Source organism: Ictalurus punctatus, chromosome 24 (assembly GCF_001660625.3).
Source record: "Ictalurus punctatus breed USDA103 chromosome 24, Coco_2.0, whole genome shotgun sequence".
NCBI classification, from domain to species: Eukaryota; Metazoa; Chordata; class Actinopteri; order Siluriformes; family Ictaluridae; genus Ictalurus; species Ictalurus punctatus.
In genome coordinates, this window is record NC_030439.2 from 6,802,208 (window position 1) to 6,826,858 (window position 24,651).

At 41.7% G+C, this 24,651-nt stretch overlaps 1 protein-coding gene across 2 annotated transcripts in view; it reads right to left on the reverse strand.

Moving 5' to 3' along the window:
• The window catches only part of sdk1a (sidekick cell adhesion molecule 1a), a 278,535-nt gene that overhangs the window by 108,439 nt on the left and 145,445 nt on the right, over positions 1-24,651 (reverse strand). For both annotated transcript variants that reach the window (XM_053675068.1, XM_017454712.3), the window contains exon 5: positions 9,800-9,933. In XM_053675068.1, coding sequence (XP_053531043.1) covers positions 9,800-9,933 — 134 coding nt within the window. The remainder of the gene's footprint in view (positions 1-9,799; positions 9,934-24,651) is intronic.

The following is a 24,651-nucleotide window of genomic DNA, read 5'->3' on the forward strand; positions in this document are numbered from 1 at the left end:
TTCTTCCTGTTCTTGCAAGGAACGTCCACTGGCATAATTATTAATGCAGCTAATTAATGCTATGCCTACGCTTCAATATGAACACGACTCTTTTAGTTTTTTAATTAAAAGCCGCAAGTTTTATTGAACAAAAAAATGAAACTCACACACACGCACACACACGCACACACGCACACGCACACACACACGCACGCACGCGCTAGTATCAGTTTACAATCTTGCTTTTATCCTCTAGCATCTCATTTGCACAGGAGTACGGTAGTAAAAGTCAGGGAATAGAGGTGAAATTTAGAGGCTGCATGTGTTTTCAGTTTTCAGTCTTACTTTTAGTCTGTGCTTCCTGACCGCATGATGAGGGGATTCCTACAGGCAGGGAAGGGAAGGGAAGGGAAGGGAAGGGAAGGGGGGCAGGATACAGAGCCACTGACTTTGCAAAAGGTTAACGATCCAGTGGATGGAGGGCTGCTCTCCAGAGAGCGGATTAGTAATGGAGTACAGTGCTGTTGGGTAAAGGAAAAGCCTTGTGAGATGTTCTCTGGTTGGTCTCTCTGTCTCTCATATACACTACACACGTACACAGACACACACACACACACACACACACAACTGAGCCATGCTGGACTTCCTGTCTATATGCTAACCACATGGTTCCTGCCCCAACGGGTAGCAGCCAGAGGCAAATCACACGCCGCCATGCGCCCAGCTGATGGAGGAAGGAAAAAAAGGAAACAGTCCTGCCTCTTTTTATGACCACACAGGAAGATGAGAGTCAGGAGGAAAAAAAAAAAGAAAAGATTCATAAAGCTCCAAAGCTCCTGGTGGGTAAATTATAAGGGAGAGCCCACTGTTTGTCATGAATGCTTTCATACATTCCAAGTCATCTACTACAATGGTTTTAAGAACAAATCCAGTTGCTTAGATCAAAGCAGAGGAAGAAGCGTTAAGGGTAATGACTCCAGGCTTTTCCTTTCCCACATTCTTACCATCTACCAGTGGCAGGATGGTCGTCATCAGCTGAATTACCGAAATGTTCTGGATGTCTGTTTTTTTTAGTATTTTTTTTTATTTTTTTTTTTTTATAGATGTGTCGCTAGAGTTTCTTGCAACAATAATATCTGCAGACAGTCCCCTAAAAACCACAAATGGGCTGTGAGGACACCACAGAAGCATATCCTACATAACCCTAAGTCTGCCATCATTAGAAAATAAGCAGAAAATGGCTCACCTCCACTGGCTCTGAGGGTATCTGAGCTGTCGCACACTGCCAACACTCTTTACAAATCCATTTCCAAAACTCATCACAGGCTCGAGATATTCTATTGTACTGCCGTCCTTGGGACGGAACTCAACAGCAAATACCAATAATATTACAGCAAGTGTTCTTTTATAGGCGTCACATTAACTGCCATTGTTCAGATAACGTTGCAAAATGGCTCTCAGAAAAGCATTGGCAAGGTAATTCAGATAAGCAGATAGCACAAGGAGACAGCAGCTGTCGGCCTTCGAATACAGAGCGGGGACCCAAATGACAAGACGAACAAGCCGAATCCCGAGAACGGTCAAAAGCAGACAGAGCAAACCGAGTGTATGAGCATCCAATGTTTAATCGTATAGTATTAACCGAATAAAACTTGGAATAACAAAAGAAAAACAAACAAGAAAAAAACAACGAGAACAAACTTAAACATCAATGCCACTGGATCTGCACAATTATACTGGAATACAAATGTGATGAAAGACGGCAAACCTGTGTTGATTTGATTCGGTGTACCAGCTCTGCTCTGTTACTCTGACACTAATGACATAGCTCATTATAATTACAGATAAGAGCTGCTTCCTCAGCGCTGCAGCAAACTGGATTAGACAAGACGAGGACTTCCAAAGCTTACCTACACCACAGATCTGGCACTGTACCTTGTATTATCATAATCATAAAACAACCCCCTCTGCGCAATGCAAGTTAGATACACCAGAGCTCATTTGCCATGTACGACGAGGCCATTATTTGTGAACGTACAGTATGATATATATCTATCCAGAGATGCCAGAGTGAGAGGTAAAATGTCCTATTGTGTGTTCTAGAAATAAAAACGCACGTCGATGCCAGACCTCCTGCTAGCGCATTAACATATAATGCTATGCGATGGTGGACTTCCTGTAATATGGAGGAGGCCTGCATACAGCTGTGTTCCCCAGCTGGAAGAATTCAGACACTTTACTGTGAGACAGCTACTGTCTGTTTGTTGACATGAAATGGGACATTTCTATTGACAAGCTGACTCACCAGTCTCACCAGTCACCAGATACGTTTAACAAGCACGTCTGACTACTGACGCCATGTTTTTGTCATATCACAGCAAACCAGTGACTTGATTTCCCATCCTGCACTGCAGCCTACAAACATGGTTGCCATGGACTGCAATTCCCAGAACACTCACCTTCATTCTAATCACGCACACCTGTATCCAATCTCACACACAATCACACCACACATAAAAGAGTCCTGGCGTCTTGGCGAAGTATACGTTCAGTTGCCTTCTGTGTCTGTCGTTACCAAGCCTTGATACAGTGTCTGTTTATTCTGTTTATTTTTTTTTACTTTGCTTACGTTTATCTCATCATCTCTTTGCCCTGCCCTGTTTGTGCCTGACCTCTGCCTGTTCATGATTATTGTCTTCTGCCTTATCCTTTGGACTTAAACTGCCATACCTGCACTTGCTTCTGTCCGTGCCTCCTTTACGTGAAAGTTTTGCTAAAATGCCAAATAAACAGTGCTAATCTGAGAAACAGTGCACCCTGTTAGTCGGTGTCCTACAAATGATTTACATACAATAAGTGCCACGTAGAGTGAGGAATTTTTATGCTCTTAAAAGCCACGACATATTCCTTAATGTTAGGAACGTACTGGAAGAGTGAAACTCGACGCCGAGTTCAGCAAGTGACGTCAAATCAACATGGCTGCTCACGGCATCAACGTTAAACAAATTAGCGCTTCTTACTTTTTAATAAGTCATACTGTATGTACATACAGGTATTCGCTTTAGATCAGTCAACATACAGAGATATTCGTTTGTTGAATGCATATCATTATCCTGTAACTATACAGTTCACTGGTTTGAGGAGGTAAATATACATCACTCTCACTCATCGTAGTTAGCTGGCTAGCTCGTCGCTAAGAAAAGACGTGCATGGAGGCGTCCGTGTCCCACCCCCACAACTTTATAGCTCAGACGCACGGAGGTCAAAAATGTCATAATCCCGAGCAACAACTTCCATCAAGTCAAAGGCAACAGTATAACACTGATTAAAGGCGGTGAGATGCGTTGAACGGCTCATAAAAGTGTGAATAAAAAATAACACAACACAACAATAACATGTGCAAATAAGCAAATAAGGCTCTCACTGAATGAATACTGTTGGCCCCAAAGGTGCAAATGTGCAGCAAATCCTGAATATCAAAGCAACTTTGCTAGTAATTTCTTCTCATGTTTTTCATGTTTTTCATAATAAGACCGAATTGCAAGAAACTCTAATAAAATATTATGCTTTGTTTTTTGGCTTATGCAAATTTAATACCTGGCCTCCGGTCGTATTCATTCGGCCTTCGGTCCTGCACTACAGGTGCTAAATGACTATTTTTAAAAAATATTTTCACTGCGTTGTGTTTTACACTGTCGCACTGGTAAAAAACAAACAAACAAACAAACAAACAAACAAACAAACAACCCATTCCAAATTACTTATTCATTAAGTTTTTGCAAACAGACATGCTGTTTTCCTCATGTGCAAGATCCTCTGTATTCCCCATGATTAAATCAGATTACATGTTTCTTTCTTTGCAGATGTTATCATGATTTGCACATGCAAACCTTTACTGAATAAAAAATAGGAAACCATTTTGTAATTTGTAGAATGTAATGGATTAAGTATAACGATTAGCTGGGATGACTCACATTGCGACAACAATACGAGATCCGTTCTAATACTTTTTCACACAATAGACGTTACATGCTGAATTTGAGTCATTTTTGGAGGCGGAATAAAGAGAAAAAAAAAAAAACAAAACAAGAAAGGATGAAAAAGGAGACACTGACAACTCCTCGAGCAACCATCAGATGCCGTGAAAGCCACAAGAGACCCCTGCTTTCATGACTCGTGCAAAACAGATGTCTGTTTATTTTTACATCCCAATCACGCCGCCTTGTTTTTCCCTTATAAATACCACAGACGCACAAACGCAACCCCGAACGTGCTGTTTTTCGTTCGGCCTTTGTAGCAGGAACATCAAAACCGAAACGATGGCTTCCCTATTTGCAGTTGCAGTCGCAGACTCACCGTGACCTACTTCCTCCAACAGCTGTGTGACTGACAAGCCAAGCGGGACCTGGAGAAACCTGAGCATGGCTTGGCTTTCCTTCGTTCTCCTTGACCATGGAGCTGTGGCTTTGTAAACGGAACTGCAAATCAAAACTGTCCGTTTAATTATGCTGGCCTTGTTTATTTCTGGAAAGCCAAGAACTGTCACTGCAGTAAAAAAAAAAAAATGACGATCTCATGTGCGAGCTAAAGGCGCTAGGGGTCGAGATCCATGTGCAAATTGAGCGCCTTGGGTCACAAAAGCATGCACAGTATATCTAACTCTCCAGTGCTGTCTGTAGTAATTTCATTTGGCAATCCTCCACATTACAGAGTCATTATAGTAAAACTGCAGCAGGCATTAAAAAGTGAGTTACTACGGCCGTTATGTATGACGCTGCATGCATTTAACTAGTTCGTCTGTAATTTACTATGAACCTGCAATGCAAACTTTAAATCAGCATAAGGTTAAATAATGAGCAGATCCAACATCTACTCCAGACTGGAGAGAAATTCGTTTGAATCCGCTTCGTTATAAATGGCCAAAAAGCACAAAAAAAAAGTTTGTGCCCTGTCCAGATTATCAGCCTGTGCTGAGCACTAAATCTGATGCTTGAAATCTACTCCATTACTTCATGGATCCCATTAAAATAATGAAAATACTAAAGACATTGAGATAAGAGCAGCAAAGTGGGGACTAAGTGCGAGATAAGGCTGCTGTGATAAGCAGGCTGTAATTGAGAGTGGTATCATCTTAAAACATCAAGAGGCTCGCTCGGCATAAACTATGTAACTAGCTTGAGAGCTGATGGACAGCTTATTATTTGTCTGTCAAGTGCACCGTGAAGCCATAGGCCCAGAGAGTCTGCCACACACTAATGAGAAGCAAAGCACCGCGCCCGCGGAAACTTCACTGCCGTGGCCCTGCGAATCAGTTGCCGTCACGTCCTATCAGTCTCCGCTCAAATTACAGGTGACAAGTTATCAAATCCGCGATATTACAAACTAAACAGAGACCTCCCAGAGGACCTATTTGTTTAAGATATAGGCAATTAAACAAGGCACGGCCTGTTAGGGCCGGAGACTTCGCGCCACGGCTCCAGAGCTAATTTCATCCTCCTAATGGAAACCGAAAAAAAAAGTGAGAGAAGGAAGAAAAATACTCTGATGAAACACGGGCAATAAATGTGGGTGGGTGGGGGGGTGGTTGAAGGGTGGGGGGCCCATGCTTCAGAGCTGACGCTTTAATCATCTTGGGTCCCTTGGGTCAGCTTACAGTGCGGGAAAGAAGCTTTTGTTTGAATGTAATCTGCTGGTAGGAAGAGCATAATAAAAATTTATGGAGGTGTTCATTAAATCTTAACGATACAACTCTCCAGATATTCCAGACTCACCTCCCCAAACACCCAAAGCCCTAACTCCCCCACACACACACCTTTTAATGATCCAGATGTTCACGTGTGGAGACAGAATCATGTCAGTGGTTGTAAATACACCTGGACTGCTTCCATCAAACCTCCGTACTTCTGACACGCTCGTAGTCAGTCTCGCTAGTCTCGCTATCACACCAAAACACACACTGCACAGGAGCGACGTTGGAACTCAACTCGCACACAATAGCTGCAGGTGCAACTGATTATCATATATCATTGGCGGAGTCTGACACAAACACACCCCAGTAATGGACTGAAAAAGAGAAATATTTCTACGCTAAGCCGACCTGGAGGGAAAACCCAGTACAAAAGGGGCTTCTTCAGCCCCACAGGTGATCTATTAGTGTGAATCAATATAACTTCACACGTACAAGTCTAGCTATAGGTTTGTGTTTCATTTTGTGCCGCTCGAAGCTGAAGACAATTTGAAAAACAAGAGAAATCGCATTAAATTGTTATGGGATTGAGTCTGGGTTTGGAGTTAGGGGGATGGTTTGAGGCTGGCTGGGAACTTGGCACAACATCTGGACCAACCCTATGGTGCAGCTATGAATTTTTCATGGCTGCATCTCTAGCCTTAACAATGTGTGTTTCAGTTGTTGTATTTAAATCTCATCTGTAATTTCTAATCAGACAGCTGAGAACTCTATTGACCTTTTTTTTGTTGGTGACTGATTTGCCAATTCAGGAGAGAGATAAAATACAGATTTGATTATGCTTCTGTTGGCGAGGCGTGATGTACTGGGCCGACGACAAAACACTAAAGTATATCTCTTCCAGCAGTTTCTCCTATTTCCAAACCTACAAAAGGGACTTGGTGACTTGATGCCTAGTCTGTTCTCGATTAGCACATTCCTATTCTCAATAGTAAAATCATTACAAATGAACACAAGTACATCCTGGTAATTACTTTATAAAATATTATGCACAGTTCATTTCTATAAACGACTGGCAGCATTCTGTCTAGCAAATTGCATCATCCATTCCATGCTATTCAAAGGTAACAGCAAGACGGTTCGACTACAACGGACTAGCAAAGGATAGGAAATTTCGAACGCAACAGCTAGCATTGCTTTTAACATGGTTGATGATGATTTCAGCTGGAAGAAATGAAACAGACCCAAGCACACGGTTGCCTCCAAATGAGATCATTAGTAACGGCAAATAATGACTGAGCTGGTTAGTCGGAGCCTATTTCCTTTGAAATAAATCAAGCTGCTGAATGCTAAAAACCCACTGAAAACGCCAGCAGGAGCGGACAACAGACCACGTTGTGATAAATGGTTCGAGGCAGGGCCGCCAACATCCGTGCGTTTACTCCACTAAAAGCACAAACTAAATCCAACCAATAATGAAGTGCCATCAACTCTTTGTACGTCTCTTTACACGGTCACTTCTAAGCCAGAGACAGGCTCAGAAGAAAAAGCGACAACGTCTGATGACAGCATCCCAAGTGCCGTCAATTAAGCATGTCTGATCAGACGGTGTTCAGGCGGTGTTCTTTACCTGAGCTGACCTTTTTCCAGCCCAAAGGCGACTGATAATGGAGGTAAGAACTGAATGAGGTTTCTAGTTCGACAGCTCCAAATGAGATCCATGTCACCCATGACAAAAGATTCTGTGCAGGCGGACAATAATTCACTCATGATTGGATGGATGGACAATCAGCCTCAAGAAATTGCTTTAAAAAAGATGTTAAAGGACACTTAGGATTACATCCAGGTTTGTTTCTCCTTGTTTCATCTCCTTGGCAGTGTGAGGTTAGAACTGGCTTCGTAATCCCAAACTACTGAATTACATTGGGTGAAATGAGTTTTTAAATAAACATTCCCATCAAACCAATATATATATATATATATATACAGTATCTCACAAAAGCGAGTACACCCCTCACATTTTTGTAAACATTTGATGATATCTTTTCATGTGACAACACTGAAGAAATGACACTTTGCTACAATGTAAAGTAGTGAGTGTACAGCTTGTGTAACAGTGTAAATTTGCTGTCCCTTCAAAATAACTCAACACACAGCCGTTAATGTCTAAACCGCTGGCAACAAAAGTAAGTACACTCCTAAGTGAAAATGTCCAAATTGGGCCCAATTAGCCATTTTCCCTCCCCAGTGTCATGTGACTTGTTAGTGTTACAAGGTCTAGGGTGTGAATGGGGAGCAGGTGTGTTAAATTTGGTGTCATCGCTCTCACACTCCCTCATACTGGTCACTGGAAGTTCAACATGGCACCTCATGGCAAAGAACTCTCTGAGGATATCTTTTCATATACTGCATATATGAAAAGATGAAAAGAGAAGTCATTCAGACCGCTGACTCATTCCACACACTTCTGGCTCTGAGGTGAAAGTTAGGTGATTTTATTTTAAACCAGGTGAGTCATAAGGGCAAGCTTGACATTTAAATGCATCTTTTCAGAACATTTTATTTCATGTGCCAGTGTCTCAGTCTGACCATATGTGCAACTTATTCTAATGGATGCTTTAGCTTGTATTTACAAAAAAAAACAACAACTCCAAACAACAGAGGAATGGAAAGACTTTTGTGGTGATGCCACCCACAGTGCTAACACCTGAATTAGCCTCCTCCATATCTGTGCTCAGTGCTATTTGTCAGGTTACAATTCACCTCAGCAGAAGAATTAATTACGGACCCATAAGACACCTGTACACGAATGTGTCCACAAGAGCACATGAAGACAAATGGAGACCAAAAACAACACAACATTTGTTGATGTGAAAGTGTGGAACCAAACAGTGGCGAAAAAGGAAAAGAGAATCGACAGTCCCGTTCAAATTTAAAAGTCTCGTTCGTGTGGATATTAAAACTTATTCGACTTAATCGAGAACCTTTGCAGTGAGCCGATGGAAACTTGAAACGAAATCGTGAAATCATATTGCTTCATGTACTGTTCATTGGTGTATCTGATTCTGGTTTCTACATATCCTATGACTGGTGCAACCCCAGAGACAGAAGTATACAATATACACACCTTCTTCACTGGACAGGCAGTTTGCATAACTCTTCTATTCTTCTACAGCAGTCTGGCCATTAGAGAGTAAAAAAATAAAAAGACGCTTGGTCTTGGACATTAACCAGAGGCGAGCCTCATCAGTGTAGAGTTAATGCCTAGTGGACGTTACACTATATTCAAAATCTGAAGAGTGTTATATTGAGTGTAGATGAACCTCACTACTTTCTTTCACCTGGAGGAACCCCAGACAAACAGCAGCCAATAAAATCCCACTGCCTCACAAAATCAGTGTACGTGAGTGCAATTTTTGTTTCTGCATTCAGTTCAGTTGAAATCAGTTTTAAAATATACAGGAGCTAGAGGAGATGATTTCTGATGAGATTCAGGCAGAAGAGTTGTCTTATCTGCAAAAGAGAGTCAGAGAGTTTTGGTGCCTAACACCCATTTGGGTATCCCATGTCAAATTATTGAATTCAGACAGGACCAAGACAACATTTTTCGTTAGGTTTCGATTTTTGGCAAACTTCGCTCCAATCTACTACGTCAAAAAAAAATCAGCGCTGAAATCACACTCGAAACAAATCTTCGACTGATTACCAAGGACTTTTTCGGGCTGAAACTGTGTTAGAAAAATAGGGATGTGTAAATCTTTGTTAGGACCCGAGTTTGACACTCTATTCAGAGACAGACACTCCCCATCACTTGCCAAGGCAAAACAAGTAAGGAAGTGCCAGTGAGGAGATCCGAGTATATCCCTTCGCCATATTCTTCCAGCATAATCTAGTCATTTTTGGATATCTGCTCTCTTTCACCATCTGTATTTCTCTGCTGCTTCACTCTTTCACCCCTGAGTGAAGCCCTCAAACACAGAGCCTAGAAATGCACCAGGAATAGAAGCGTAAATACGAGGCTACAGCAATGAGGTGATAATAAGGCACTCGCGGTCGATAGCAGTGTCTGAGATTCCTCTAGAGCTGCAGGAAGAGGAGAAGTGATACAACAAACTCCCTCATTTCTCTGCTTACCTGCCACATTCAGGTAAATGGATGGGCTCGTCTTGTTCTCGCCGTTCTTTTCGTTGACGGCCTGGACGTAGTATCTCCCGGCGTCCATCGCAGCCGTGGCCAACACTACAAGCTGGTTCTCCATGGTTATGGCCCTGCAGACAGAAAAATCAAATAAAATTAAAATAGTGCCTCACAGTTAAACCACACCTGACAATTAGGTCACTGCGTTGACAAATTTCACATGTGCTACATATTGATAGCATTTCAATTAGCAGCCCACTGGTGTGTATTGAGCTCCATTAAAGTATAGACGCAAGGCTTTACTGAGAGGCATCCAGCATAGAGGAATTTCATGGGTCCTGCACACCCTCAATGTATCTGATCCCTCATTCTGACATAAGCAGAGAATCAATGAGCTGAAAGGGTCATTACTGGCAGAAATGGTGCACTTTGCAAGTATAAACCCACAGGATAGACTCCTGCTCTCTGAGTCAGTCACTGAAACATGGACAGAAGCAACCTTGGTGTACTAGTAAAGGCTTTGGGATCGGGATTAGATACTTTGGGATTGGGATTAGATACTCGCAAGATGATGAAAGTATTACTCACAGTGATCTAAAGTTAGTCTACCGAATGTAGGCAGCAGTTCACACTTCCACAGACATACACAGAATACTTAAACGGATTTCTAAAGCATTGGAAATAAGTCTTAGCTGTGTGATGCCTGAAAACTGATGACTCCAGCTCATCAAGTCTCTATCAGCTCTTGGACTTCTTTTTTTTTTTTTTCTCCAAGGTGAGATTGTTATCTCAAACCAAATTTGTGGTATAGAGTGCAAGGTTCTTTTGATACCACTCCACTTCACAAAGATGGAACGGAAGATGTTCGCTTTTGTTTCATCAGATGAAAGGTGCACATTTCTTTTTTTCCCCTTCAACCCCTCTCTCACGCACAGTTCTCTTCCCTCTTGCACTTCTCTTTTCCTGATTAATTGATGGCATCCTCAATCACACATCAATGGGGCTTTGGAGAACTCTCTCTGATGAGGCACGAGGCACAGCACGACTTTGCTTGAAGTGTGTGATTAGCTCTGGGGACCTGTAGCTCGTTCATGTCTACACATTGGAACAAAGACTGCGGTCATTACCCATTTTTGAGATGGATCTCCACAAGAGAAAGTCGAGTCAATGAGACATTTGTGGCTAAAAAAAAGAACCCCAGCTCTGGCAGGGGCCGGTGGGAGCACCGAGGCTTCTGAGGGAACGCTGACTGTGTAATTACAGTCTTCTGTAGATCTGCTAAATGCTTTTTTTTTGATGTTCATGATTAAGTGAAGATTACCATAAAGAGATCCATCAAAAGCTGTAGAGTGGGGCCAATTAAGGACGGAGACAGAGGGACGTTGATATCGTCATCTTTGCTGTCTGATCCTGGCTGACCACGCACAGTTGTCCATGCCGCACTCCTCACATGATAGCAGCAGCAGCATTAAAAGGTCACAGTGTTCTACCTCGATGGTGTCAATTAATAAACAGCCAGAGAAATGAAAACGGCTCAGCAAGCATCATGGCCTCACAAGTTCATGGCTATGAATGGCTTACCTTCATGATCATTTAAGGGTGTACTTTCTGCGTGCACCCAAGGGTTTTATATTTATATATATATATATATATATATATATATATATATATATATATATATATATATATATATATATGGAAGGAAAGCATTTACCTGGATTCTATTGTTTGAAAGGAATCGATACGAGTGGCATATAAAGTGATTTTATGATTAGTCGCGATAGTTTGGTTTCCATTACAATTCTCCAGATAAATGGCCCCTGCCAGGGGTTCAGTAAACAAAGTACAGTAGGAGAGATAATGGGTAGCCTTGTTTTGTATCCCAGAGGGCTGTATGTCTGTTTGATTTCAGCCCACAACCTATTACACATGCAGTTTGGGAGCCATGTGAAATGTTAATTCACTTAGGAAAGGTGCCCAGGTAATTTAAATATTCAAAGAATAAAACGACTGCTTTGATTTGTAAAAAGAGTGTACTCTCTCTGCCCGCCCATCTCCGCCAGGCTTTTATTTGGCCAGTCGTTTCCAATAGGGGGAGGATACGCGAACAATTTGACAACACAAGAATAATAATCTTTTTTTTTTTTAAAACATGGAGATGAATTTACTCTGATAGGCCCTTTATTATAATATTCAACACGGACTGTTTTTTGGAGAAAAATCACAAGGCCATCATTTCAAATCATTTTCTATCCCGCTCTCTGGAGGCATATTATTTATCGAGTTTACCTGATGTTCCAGGAGACTTCATTTGTATGCAGTTCATTACAGTGAGCAGAGCTGGTCGCAGCAATAATGCATTATGAAGCCCCTCTATAATACTCTGAAATGTGAATGTTGCTGTGAGGTCCCCAGTATAATTCTCCTGGGCATTGGACAACCGCTCGAGAGATATTACATTAATCAATATGGCGGGTACCTGCTTTCAGAAAGCTGCTTCCGAGAATATTTGTTTTCATTTACTGCCATAAATTACACTCTTAAAATAGGCTTACTGGTCTGAGATGTATGATATAGTAATTAAAATGTCAACAAGTCATATTGTGCTCCCGTTTCCACTAAGAACCCAGCTAGGTGGATTTGTCTGTCGTTACATTTTGATTTATGATGCTTTTAGGCCCAGAGAAAGCCAGCCACCTTTCTGAGCGAAGAGAAAGTACACTGGGACCTTGGGGAAGAGAGATAAGAGTCAGTGATGTGCTGAGAAGTGTACCACCCAGAAATGTGTCAGAAGCATGAGATGAGATGTTCACCGTGCTTTCTCCATCTCGCACTGATGGCGGGGCTGAACAACAGATCAAAGCATGGGGTGGAGAAGGAGACACTTCTCAATACAGAGGGAAATCGTCCAAGTCTACAGTACAAAGTCGGCGCTGTTTTCTGTGTGTGTGTGTGTGTGTGGATGAGTCTGTGAGGCATGCAAGAAAGAGCTGTAAGAAAAAGGGTCTCAAGGGACAGGTAGATACAGAATGATGACAGCCGTCCACTTCCCATTTAGCCTTGGGGTCAAACCATTAAATGGTCAAAGTGAAAGAAATCAGTTCGGAGCGACTTCCTGTGTGGAGGCCCAGCTGTGTGCAGACAACTCAATCCACACATGGACATACAACGATCAGCCATAACATTAAAACCACCTGCCTAATATTGTGTAGGTCCCCCTTGTGCCACTAAAACAGCTCTGACCCATCGAGGCATGGACTCCACAAGACCTCTGAAGGTGTGCTGTGGTATCTGGCACCAAGACGTTAGCAGCAGATCAACAGAATCTACTGTCATTATGGAATACCATTTCCATGAAGGGATGTACTTGGTCTGCAACCATGTTTAGGTAGATGGTACGTGTTAAAGTAACATCCACATGAATGCCAGGACCCAAGGTTTCCCAGTAGAACATTTCCCAGAGCATCACACTGCCTCTGCCGGCTTGCCTTCTGCACATAGTGCATCCAGGTGTCCTGTCTTCCTCAGGTAAGCAACGCACATGCACCTGGCCATCCACATAATGTAAAAGAAAACATCATTCATCAGACCAGGCCACCTTCTTCCCCTTGGTCCAGTTCTGATGCTTACGTACCCATTGTAGGTGTTTTGGCAGTGGACAGGGGCAGCATGGGCACTCTGACCAATCTGCAGCTATGTAGCCCCATACACAGCAAACTGTGATGCACTGTGTGTTCTGACACCTTTCTATCATAACCAGCGTTAACTTTTTCAATAATTTGTGCTACAGTAGCTCTTCTGTGGGATCAGACCAGACAGGCCAGCTTTCAGCCCCCAGGGCGCATCAATGAGCCTTGGGCACCCATGACCTTGTTGTCAGTTCACCGGTTGTCCTTCCTTGGACCGTTTTTAGTAGGTACTAACCACTGCATACCGTGAACACCCCACAAGTCCTGCAGTTTTTATAGATGCTCTGACCCAATCGTCTAGCCATCACAATTTGGCCTTGTCAATGTCGCTCAGACCCTTATATTTGCCCATTTTTCTAGCTTCCAACACCTCAACTTCATGAACTGACTGTTCACTTGCTGCTTAATATAGCCCGCCCCTTGACAGGTGCCATTGTAATGAAATAATCAATGTTCACCTGTCAGTGGTTTTAATGTTATGGCTGATTGGTATATATACACTCACCCATACATACACACAAAGGCACTCAGAGCCACCTGACTGCCCATCTCATACCTGACCTTAATGTTTTCCCACTCAGTCAGAATGAGAAAAATTCTACTCTGTCTCTGCTACAATCATCCTGTATTGAATCGTTCTGTACTGAACCTCCTTTCTGCGATTAAAAAACCCAGCAAGGCTAAACTGTGTAATCTTGTGAGGATGGTAATGGTCACATGGTTAAAAGTGTATCCTTGACTGTTTACATTACACGAGAAAAAAGCCCGTGTTTAAAAACAGCAGAGAAAGAGTCCACTCAGAGTCACCTCTGTGTTCATGCTCTATGCTCACCGTGTTCGACTCTTCTCCTTTCTCAGCATGCTGTCCAGCATTTTAATGTATAACTGCATACCCAGGTTCAGTAGGGCACCAGGCTGGAGCTCAGATAATCAATAGCACCAGTGCAGTCAGTCCAAAGTTTCCCACCCTGTCCATATCCAGGCCACAGTGAGGCATTTCAGAGGCAACTCATAATATCCACATTAGGAGCAGTAGTCTGCCATATATCATGTGATGAATTGTGGCCAGCGTTGTACAAGCACAGATAACCCTGAAGACTTGCCCCTCTCATGACACTGATACAAAACATTCTGAATAATCCATATGTATCCTCAGAAAGATATGTGGGCTGGCTTCAAATGCTCAAGGTCAGGTGGTGTGAATTAATCAAAATGGGTAGATAATGCCAACGGCTATGAGTTTACACTAAACATTTAACACTTGTGTTGTCAAGTCAAAGGTTGCTTTGACAAGATGAGCTTACTGTTGTTTTATCTTCAACAGATCTGATGATTGCAAGCTTCTACAATGCTTTAAAAAAATAAATAAAAAAAAGCAAAGGGTAGCCTTTCTGGTCCAATCCCACAGAAGAGCTATTGTAGTACAAATTGCTTAAAATATTTAATGCTGGCTATTATAGAAAGGTGTCAGAACGCAGAGCATCGCAGCTGGCTGTTTATGGGCCTGCATAGCTGCAGACCGATCAGAGAGCCCATGCTGACCCCTGTCCACCATTGAAAGTGCCTGCAAGGGGTACGTGAGCATCAGAACTGGATAGTAATGGAATTCCCTAATAGCATCTTTCAGCAGGATAATGCGCCCTGCTACACTGCAAAAATTGTTCAGGAACAGGACTCGGCCTCCAAATTCCAGAGATCTCAATCTGATTGACAATCTGTAGGATGATCTGGACAAACAAGTCTGATCCATGAAGGCCCCACCTCGCAACTTAAAGGATTTGCTGCTAGCATCTTGGTGCCAGATACCACAGCACACCTTCAGAGGTCTTGTCGTGTTGAAATTTTTCAATTCCCCTCTCACAACTTTAGTACCTGATGTTAGTTCCCATGTACAACTTAATGTTTGTTTTTGTTTTTAAAGAAAGAAAAACATATAACTGTATTTTCTATTTATCCTGTCATACTCAACCTCCAATTAACTGTGTATAGAGACGCTACGAAAAAGAAATAAAGCTTGGAAGAAAGTAGCAGAGACCATCGGTGTCTTTGTACTGTAGCTAGTGTGGTTACAATAGCTTCCGCTGCTAATCTGCTAATAGATACTACAAAAGACAAATGAATCGTATACTGTAGTAAACCCTTCTCAAAACACCGGATGGATGCTACACACCCGAGAGAGATCCAAAACGACACGTGACACGAGTGCTAGTGTGAACGCAGGGTAACTATTCAAAACAGTGTTTTTGTTAATGTGCTGTTCCACATTTAGTGCAAAATTATCTCCCAAAAATGGCCACTTGGGATAAGGTCAAAGCGGAAACTCATTCATCCTCATTACCTTGAGCTTTCTACTTCACAAACATCCAGAGCTGTCTTCTGGCCACACTGATAAAAAAAAAAAAAAAAAGAAAAGAAAAGAAAACACACCAAAAAAACAGGCCCATATTAATATTAAATCAGGCCACCAAATATATAAGAGAAGAAGAACACGACAGGGAAGACATGCGTAACGGAAGCGAGAATACTTTTATATATCTGAAGATTTTTCGCAATTCTAGACATTGAGTGCTGCATTAATGTTACAGAGTAAAGCTCGCATTGAAATAGCACCCTCTTCCACTGAGCTCATGAGTGAGAAAAGCTTTCCTTAAAATACCTTGCCACAAAGTGAATGAGTATACAACTTTCCCATATACAACTTTCACGTCACATAAAAAGGACTTTTCTTTGCTTCTCCTTTCCGGCTCCAAACACAGAGGACCACGCAAGGAAGGAATACAAGCAATCTTCAGAAAGATGACATTTTAAAAAAGTGTATTTCCTTCGCTGTGTAAAACCGAATAAACAGACCACAAATGCATAGGAAACAGCCACCCTTCTTTTCATCGGTTGCGATGTGCGGCTCCATGCTGTGTGGGTACTACTTAACATTTCAGAGCCAAGCACAACTATGGGAAACGAACAATCCTACGCCCTCGCTGGATTCAACTTTCCCCTTACTATCTTCAATTTCCAAGACCTTCTCTTCAAAATTGCTCCCCGGTGTTTTGTCTGGATTTCTGTGATTGCTGTCTTGGGCCACAACAGGAACCAAGCGGACTCAAAAGAAGCTTGATATAATGCAGGCCAGGAGGGGCTGGTTCAAAGTGAGTGATAGTAACTGTTCTTTTATCCTATAGAGTGACTCGTTCCTGCCTGTACAGGTGGTTTTACACTATGCGATTACAGCTGTCTTTAAGCTGATCCCACTAAAGTCCATCCATCCATCCGTCTTCTATACCGCTTATCCTTTTCAGGGTCACGGGGAAACCTGGAGCCTATCCCAGGGAGCATCGGGCACAAGGCGGGGTACACCCTGGACAGAGTGCCAATGATCCCACTAAAGTCTTAGGCTGAATTCTATAGCAGACTGCATAGTGTCCATGTCAGATTGTACAGTGAAGAGCGATTATGCTTACGTCATCAATCCAGGCTTGTGCAGAAAATGGGGTCATAAACAGAAACAAGTCATCGGTGTTATCCCTAGAGAAAATGTTTTAAAAGAGGACAACACGGAATGCCCATTCTTCAAAAGTGAGCCTGAGGAAATACGCATTATGACCCTTAGCATGCACCATAATGTATGAGGGGCCAGGGATGTAGGCTAACACAACGTTATACGAATTAATGTGTGCAAGTTAGTATTTTACATTTACATTTATGGCATTTGGCAGACGCCCAAATCTAATTACCCATTTATACAACTGAGCAGTTGAGCGTTAAGTTGGAGCTTGTTTAAGGGTCCAGTAGTGGCAGCTTGGCGGTGTTGGGATGTGAATTCACGACCTTCTGATCAGAAGTCCAACGTCTTAACCACGTATTTAAATGACTGCTTTCTCAAACCTACACACTTCATTTTGCATTTTGAATTTCGCGTCATCTAATACCATCCTCCTGATGGTGGCTTTTAAACAATCTCATTCCAATTCGATTTGATATGCATAGCGCTTTTTGAACGATGGACAGTGTTGAAAAAGCAGCTTTACAGTTTTAATCATAGCTATAATTCAGATAATCCTGACACTGCCAGAATTTTACGTACCAAATCAGCCACCAGTCAGAGTGTCATATTGTGCACTTTAAAATCTCAAGTCCCAAATTCAGATTTCTTGGAAATCGTGCTGAAAATTGCAGTGCAGCCTTCTAACAAGCCCCTGCTCATAGCACCTTCCTTACCAACACACATACACAGGCAAGGCTTTCAATTATTCCACAAACACAATCACTGAAAGAAACAGCGTGAACCTTTAACGAGGGAGGGGGACTCGGGGTAAAAGTTATACTTGGACAGAGTAGACATGCCTTTTTATTCCCCCTGATGAAAATGACAGCATGTCTGCCAATCCATCCAACGATAATGCTAGACTGTCAGTCAGCATGCACTAGAAGGTAAATTGGGATATAGACCAAAATGATGTTATGTGAAAAGTTTACTAGCTGATTCCCACTACTGGGGAGTGTTTATTCATTTTGGCAAAAGTTTATGCCTCTGCTATATGATTGTGAACCCACTGTGCTGGTGACAACCCTGAATCCTGAGTGCTGAAGACGGTTCTGATGGCCATGGGTGCAGTCAGCGTGACAGCACAACAAAGGCAGACCTGCATCTTTGTTGTGTCAAGGCACTCTATACATCCTACAGCTGAAATGTGAAGGCTATGCTGGTGTCATGCTTTACATCATATAAAAATAGACTATACGCCATTCTCTTTGATGCGTTGGCTTTCAAACTGCTTGGCCTTTGGCTGCATACGTCGCGTTTACTCTTCCGACTGTCGTTTGAATCCTGGCTACCGACTGGCCATCTCACTGCATTTCAATCAGTCTGAAGCATAAAATGAAATTACTGAAAAAAAGAATAATAATCAAGACCGAGGGGATCTAAATTTATGAGCCCGGGTGGCCAGATAGTGACATGGGGTGCAATTTTGCTTAAATGGATATCAGCTTTGAAATACATACAAAATATGTTAGAAATAAAGCATAAAGGGATTTCTTTCCAAAAGGGGCCAAGTAGGACCACATTTTTAGAAAGCTACTACAGCCGACCATGCAAAGAACCCCAGAGGAACATACCTACAGTACAGCAGGACATGACATAATGGGGGGAGAAAAAAGAAAGAAAGAAAATCTAAATATATAAACACTAGCAATAGAAATAGAAATAAAATGACAAACAAACTGAATGAAGCCAATATTTGGTGTGAACAAATGTATAAATGTCCATCCATCCATCCATCCATCCATCCATCCCTCTTCTATACCGCTTATCCTTTTCTTCAGGGTCACGGGGGAACCTGGAGCCTATCCCAGGGAGCATGGGAGACAAGGTGGGGTACACCCTGGACAGGGTGCCAATCCATCGCAGGGCACAATATGTATAAATGTATTTCTATATAAAATAGATTATTTTTCTGTAAAATAAATAGTTCTTACTTTATATTTAATTATTTCCCTAAACAAGTATTTTTCATCGAAGGCAGTTGCTTGACATAATTAGGAAATTAGGAACTTTTTGCTCATGAAGCTGGTTGTGAAGTTGCTGAATGTGTGCAAAGCTTCATCAGAAATACTGATCGAATTTATATTCTAGCTCGATTTGTTTAGCACTGCTCTTCCTCAGTGCATAATTCATTATGCGCTACTTAAAAGTGTTAATGTCTCCATTAATTTTCTAAAATCCCCCCCCCCAAAAAAAAATACTTGTATGAGCATGGGTGTGCAAACTTTTGGCTTGTTAGTATATACTGCATGTAGAGGAAAAGTGATAAGTAGATATAAATATACATGTAGCTATACCAGGACACTTCAACTGCCTTGCCCATTACATTAATGTCATGATTGTTTACATTGCTAGTTGTTGCTATGGCAGGGAGAAAAAAATACATTTAGGAGAAAAAATACATTTCTATACACTCAGACCATAACAACACTATTATATCCTAAGTTGTGGATGAAACATCTAATTTCAAATGGTTAATAGTTTTAACTTCTTAAAAAAAAAAGCCACCTCTTTTCTACAATGAGAGCTCTTTGTTTATCCTTTTCAATATTAAACCAATTAAGAAGAAATGGGTGGAAGGAAAAAACAAACAACAAGGCTCATTAGTAACACCATTAACAACATTATATATATATATATATATATATATATATACACACACACACACACACACACACATATATATGTATATATATATAAGGTTGTTAATGATATATCTCATTTTCCCTAGAGTTGCCCGATGCACATTTTTCTCACTGAGGGAATTAACAGGGTTGCCAGGCAACCAGGTTGCTGGCAAGTCCCAGGCTGCTCCTTAAGTAAGCCGGCCGCCTGTGTGAGGCCGAATGGAGCGCGCCCGTCTGCTCCGGGGCCTTCAAGTGCTAGCTGACATTTCAAAGACTTTCACTGCAATTCATTATGGAACACGTCCAAAGCCTGATTAAAATGATTTGCTCCCTGATAATTTAACCTGCTGATTTTCCATCTGTCTGCCTTGACAAGGGTGTGCTGAAGAAGAAGATGACGACGTGAACTAATATACCATTTAGATATTATGAATAATGCTGAATTATATAACTGCTACACTCTTTAGTGTAGAGAAGACAACATCCACGTGTTTTCCACACCACTTGTGGTGGAACCTATACCAGGGAACTCGAGGCACAAGGTGGGGCACACCCTGTTTGGGGTGCCAACCCATCGCAGGGCACAACTGCACATACATTCACACACTACGGACAATCCGGAAATGTCAATCAGCCTAGAACGCATGTCTTTGGACTGTGGGAAACCCCCAAAGCACAGGGAGAACATGTGGATACAAACCCCCAACCCTGGAGTTGCAAGGCAAACATGCTAACCATTTAGCCATCATGGCTCCCTTAGAAGACAACATATTTTAATTAATGTTAACTCACTGCCCTGCTTAAAATTCTAGCTTGTTCTGATCAAATACCAGCTACCAAAGTACAGGCTGAGCTGGTCAAACAGGTAGACGAATGCTTTCCAGCTAGTGAGTTATTTTCCTAGTGAGTTACATTTCTAACTGATCCATAAACATTTGAGTTTTTCTAATGGCCTTACTCTTGACTTTCTTAGTTTCTTAAAAACAACTTGTCAACGATGTAGTATTAGTAACAGTTTTTCAGAAACTGTTTCCTTCAGCACTGCCAGCATTTACCAGCTGACAACGATGATCTCCCAGTTCGCCTGATATCTGGTCAGAATAAGTTGTATTTTTCAGCAGGGTGAATGGATCTTGCAGCTTCTGAATCTTAGCTGTTGTAAGCAGGTAAACTTATTAAAAAAGGGCACATACTGTAAATGCCAGAAAGCTACAAAATAGATTTTAAAAGGTCAACGAAACTAAACTAAACACGAGCAATGACGCCAAAGCTCAAATGACTGCATATCTGGCTTTCCAAAAGTGCAGAACAGAAAAGATTGACATGAGCTTGGCTCTCTTTACTGTAATAGAAATGAGCAGAGATAACTTCACATTACAAGCAACTTCAAACCCAGCTCCTCTCTTTATTGGTGGAATCCATCTTGAAAAGTGTCCTTATAGCTCAAACGTGACCTTATTTCAAAGAATGGAATAATTTCAGAATAATAAACAGTCTTAAAACCATAATGAACTTTCTTTTACTTTCACACTATACGTTGTTACCCAGACGAGGACGGGTTCCCTTGTGAGTCTGGTTCCTCTCAAGGTTTCTTCCTCATATCATCTTAGGGAGTTTTTCCCTCACCACCGTCGCCACCGACTTAAAATCTGTATCCTGTGTTTATATGTTTCTGTGAAGCTGCTTTGAGACAAACGTCCATTGTTCAAAGCACTATACAAATAAAAACAGAATTGAACTGAATTAATTTCCTCCACTTGAGGAAAGAAGTGATTCGCTTTTCCTCAACGCAAAGATCTCACACAAGCTTTGCATTCAACTGTATCAGCACAACTATACTCTTTACTCTGGGTAATTACTATTCCCTTGCTGTAATCATGGAACCTCATCTGGAGCATCCCTCCTAATGGGTGTTGGGGCAAAAGGGCATTCCTCTAAAGAGCAAGTGAGAACATCTCCTCCAATCTCATCCTCTTTCTTACCGAGCCATTACTTTCGCTAATACCGCTGAAGTAGGTATTGTGCAACGCTGGGAAACTAGTGGTACTCAGAGGCACTGTTTTTTTATTGTTGTTTTTTGTGTGTGTGTGTGGGTTTGTTCATAAGCCAGTCCTGTCTACTTTGTTCTGGCTGTTGGAGCACATTTGTTCTGGCAGACTGATCAGAGTTCAGGTTGTGGTGGAAATGTTCTTTCACTACCTTCTGCTGTCTCTCCCAATGAAACTCATTAAAAAACAGGGCACAACCACCTGCAGTGTGTGTACGTGTGTGTGTGTGTGTGTGTGTGTGTGTGTGTGTGTGTGTGTGTGTGTGTGTGTGTGTGTGTGTGTGTGTGTGTGTGTGTGTGTGTGTGTGTGTGTGTGTGTGTGTGTGTGTGTAAGAGAGACTATGGCACTATGGCACTGTGGCAAAATGACAAGCTGTCATGCAGATCACAAATGTCATTTCTACAAACCGTTATCACACCTCTCGTTAAACGAAAGTAAATATAGACGATTCGGTCACAGTAGACTTGGCTGCTTTGCGAAAAAAAAAAAAAAAATCTATTTTATACTCAATGTTAAGACATGTCAATATGTAAACATTTTTTTTTTATCTTCAATTACAGTAAATTGAGGTTGTTTTTTTTTTGAAGGCTGCAAACTAAAAACAGACAAACAAACAGACATTTACATTTTTATGCCTTTTTTTTTTTTTTTAACTGTCAGAGAACAGAACAACCGATGTTGTTTTGCTTTAAATTGTGTAATTTATTATGATTTAATGTGTAAAACCATGCCCCAAATAACTGACAGGAACAACACGAAAACAGAATCTCAATGCGTGCCAAACAATAAAGGCAAGAAAACAGAACAGGCTGTTTCAATGACATTTCGGAAACACATGCTAAGCTGTACGTAATACAATTTGTTGCCGTCGACAAATATGCAAAGGCACTCTTGTCTAGAGATGATTGCATTACTAAAGCGATATAAAAAAAAGTTCTCCTCAATACACCGGGTAGACACAGGATGGTGCCACAAAATGTTCAAATGGAGCTCAACTGACTGATGGATGTCGAATCTGAAACATGAAGGAGCAACAGATTACTATATTTTTCTCCGTAGCTCTAGAGGCAGCTCTTTCACAGCTCCAGCTACGGCTCCACAAAGCCCCACGGTTGCTAAATGTGCTACGTAACGTGGCGTTTCCATGCAACACAGCTCGGCCTGTCTCAAGATGCAGATCAATACCCTGATGTGGGCTTGTTGGTGACACTGCAAAAAATTTGACACGAGGAAAAGAAAAAAAAAAGCTGAGGGATTTTTTTTTTTATTAACTCTTTTAGATTGAAAGCAAGCAAGAAAATGTGCATACGAAAGAAAAAAAAATACGCTCAGAAATATAACCCAATCAGTGCCGCCTAATAACCAGTGAGCACTGTGGAACTGTTGATTAATGGCATTAGGCGAGGCGAACGCATGTAGTGTATTAACTGTAAATTGGCCTTCAGAGGTACAGGGGCCTTGGAGGAAAGCACTCGTTCATTTACATATTAATTCATTTCACAGCAGATCATTTTAATATGGAAACCACAGATTCTTGAAATCTGTACTCGCTGGAAAATGACATTACAAGGTAAAGTGGTCGAATAAAATCTAAAATTATTGACCTATATATATTTATTGCACAAAATCAATTATCTTGTACTGAAATGGCACTGAAAAAATGACATCTTTGAGAAAACATCTTGAATATAGTGGAATTAAGGAGGATTTCCTATCATAAGCGGTACAATAAACCAAACATTAGACGATCAGATCTATTTCTAGATATTCTTGACAGTCTTTTCAATTTCCAGATTTTTTTCTTTTCTTTTAAGCAATTATTTCTAGGAAGAAATCTAAAAACAGGCAGAATTAGATTATATTTGATTTGCATATACAGTGCATATTTGAAATATTGTGAACACTGATTGCTGCAAATTAGAATTACACACGTTATCGGATATATAAGCGGCTACGCTCTCCACGGTCGTAGCGGTGAGAGACAAAGCATCCAATCCCGATCGTAACGAATTCATACGAGGGCTATTTTCCTCCTAGTAAAAACCCCTTTAACGCTTTGCGGCTATTGACACTCTTGTGAGCCTTAAACCAAGATGAATACGCACAGTAGTAGCTCTCCAGTTTGCTGAGAAGAGCGAAGCTTATGCAATTAATGAGGAATGTGACTAGAAGGAGCCTGTGGAGAGAGCGCAAGAACATTGTCTCCTCTTCCTGCCTCTAAACACCATTAAGGAGTTTGTGCTTTGCCGAGCCAAGGCGTGCGCTGCTGGCGCAGTTGCCAATAAGGGTGCGGTTCACCGCAGCTGAAATGCTCATGGCATCCATCTGATGCCTTAGCTGTGAACACAGACACACAGAACTATCATGTCCAGAGAGCAGACTCGGAGAAATCCTGTTTCTGAGATAAAGATTTCTCTCTACTGTGGTCTCGCTGTGGACACACAGAAGACACACAACATTCAGTATTAAACAAAACAAAACAAAACAAAAACCTGACCTTCAGTTCGAGCAGAAACACTGCACCGGACAAGATTTCTATTGACTAGTTAAGACTGTGGATTAGTCAGATCATAGACGCTGGATAAAGAGCTCTGATGACAGCAGTATTTCAGGCTTTAGGACTTAGAAAAACACACTGACGTAAGGGAAACATTGACCTTTGTGAGGGACCTGGCTGCGGCAAAGCACTTCGCTCCATATTCAGCACGGGCGGCGGGGCAGGACTCCAGAACCTGCTGCAGGGACCATTAACAGCCAAAATATGCAGCAGGCATTCAAAGCATTAACAGCTGACACCGGAGCTGCATGGCATCGGTGTGGTCTCTAAACAGAAGGCCGTTTTTAAAAGCAGGTGCTCGAGTCGGATTCGGATTCGATGCCTCTGCTTCCAAAAACGACAACTGGCTTCCAGGTTTGTAAATAAACAAAATGGTCCACACGTGCA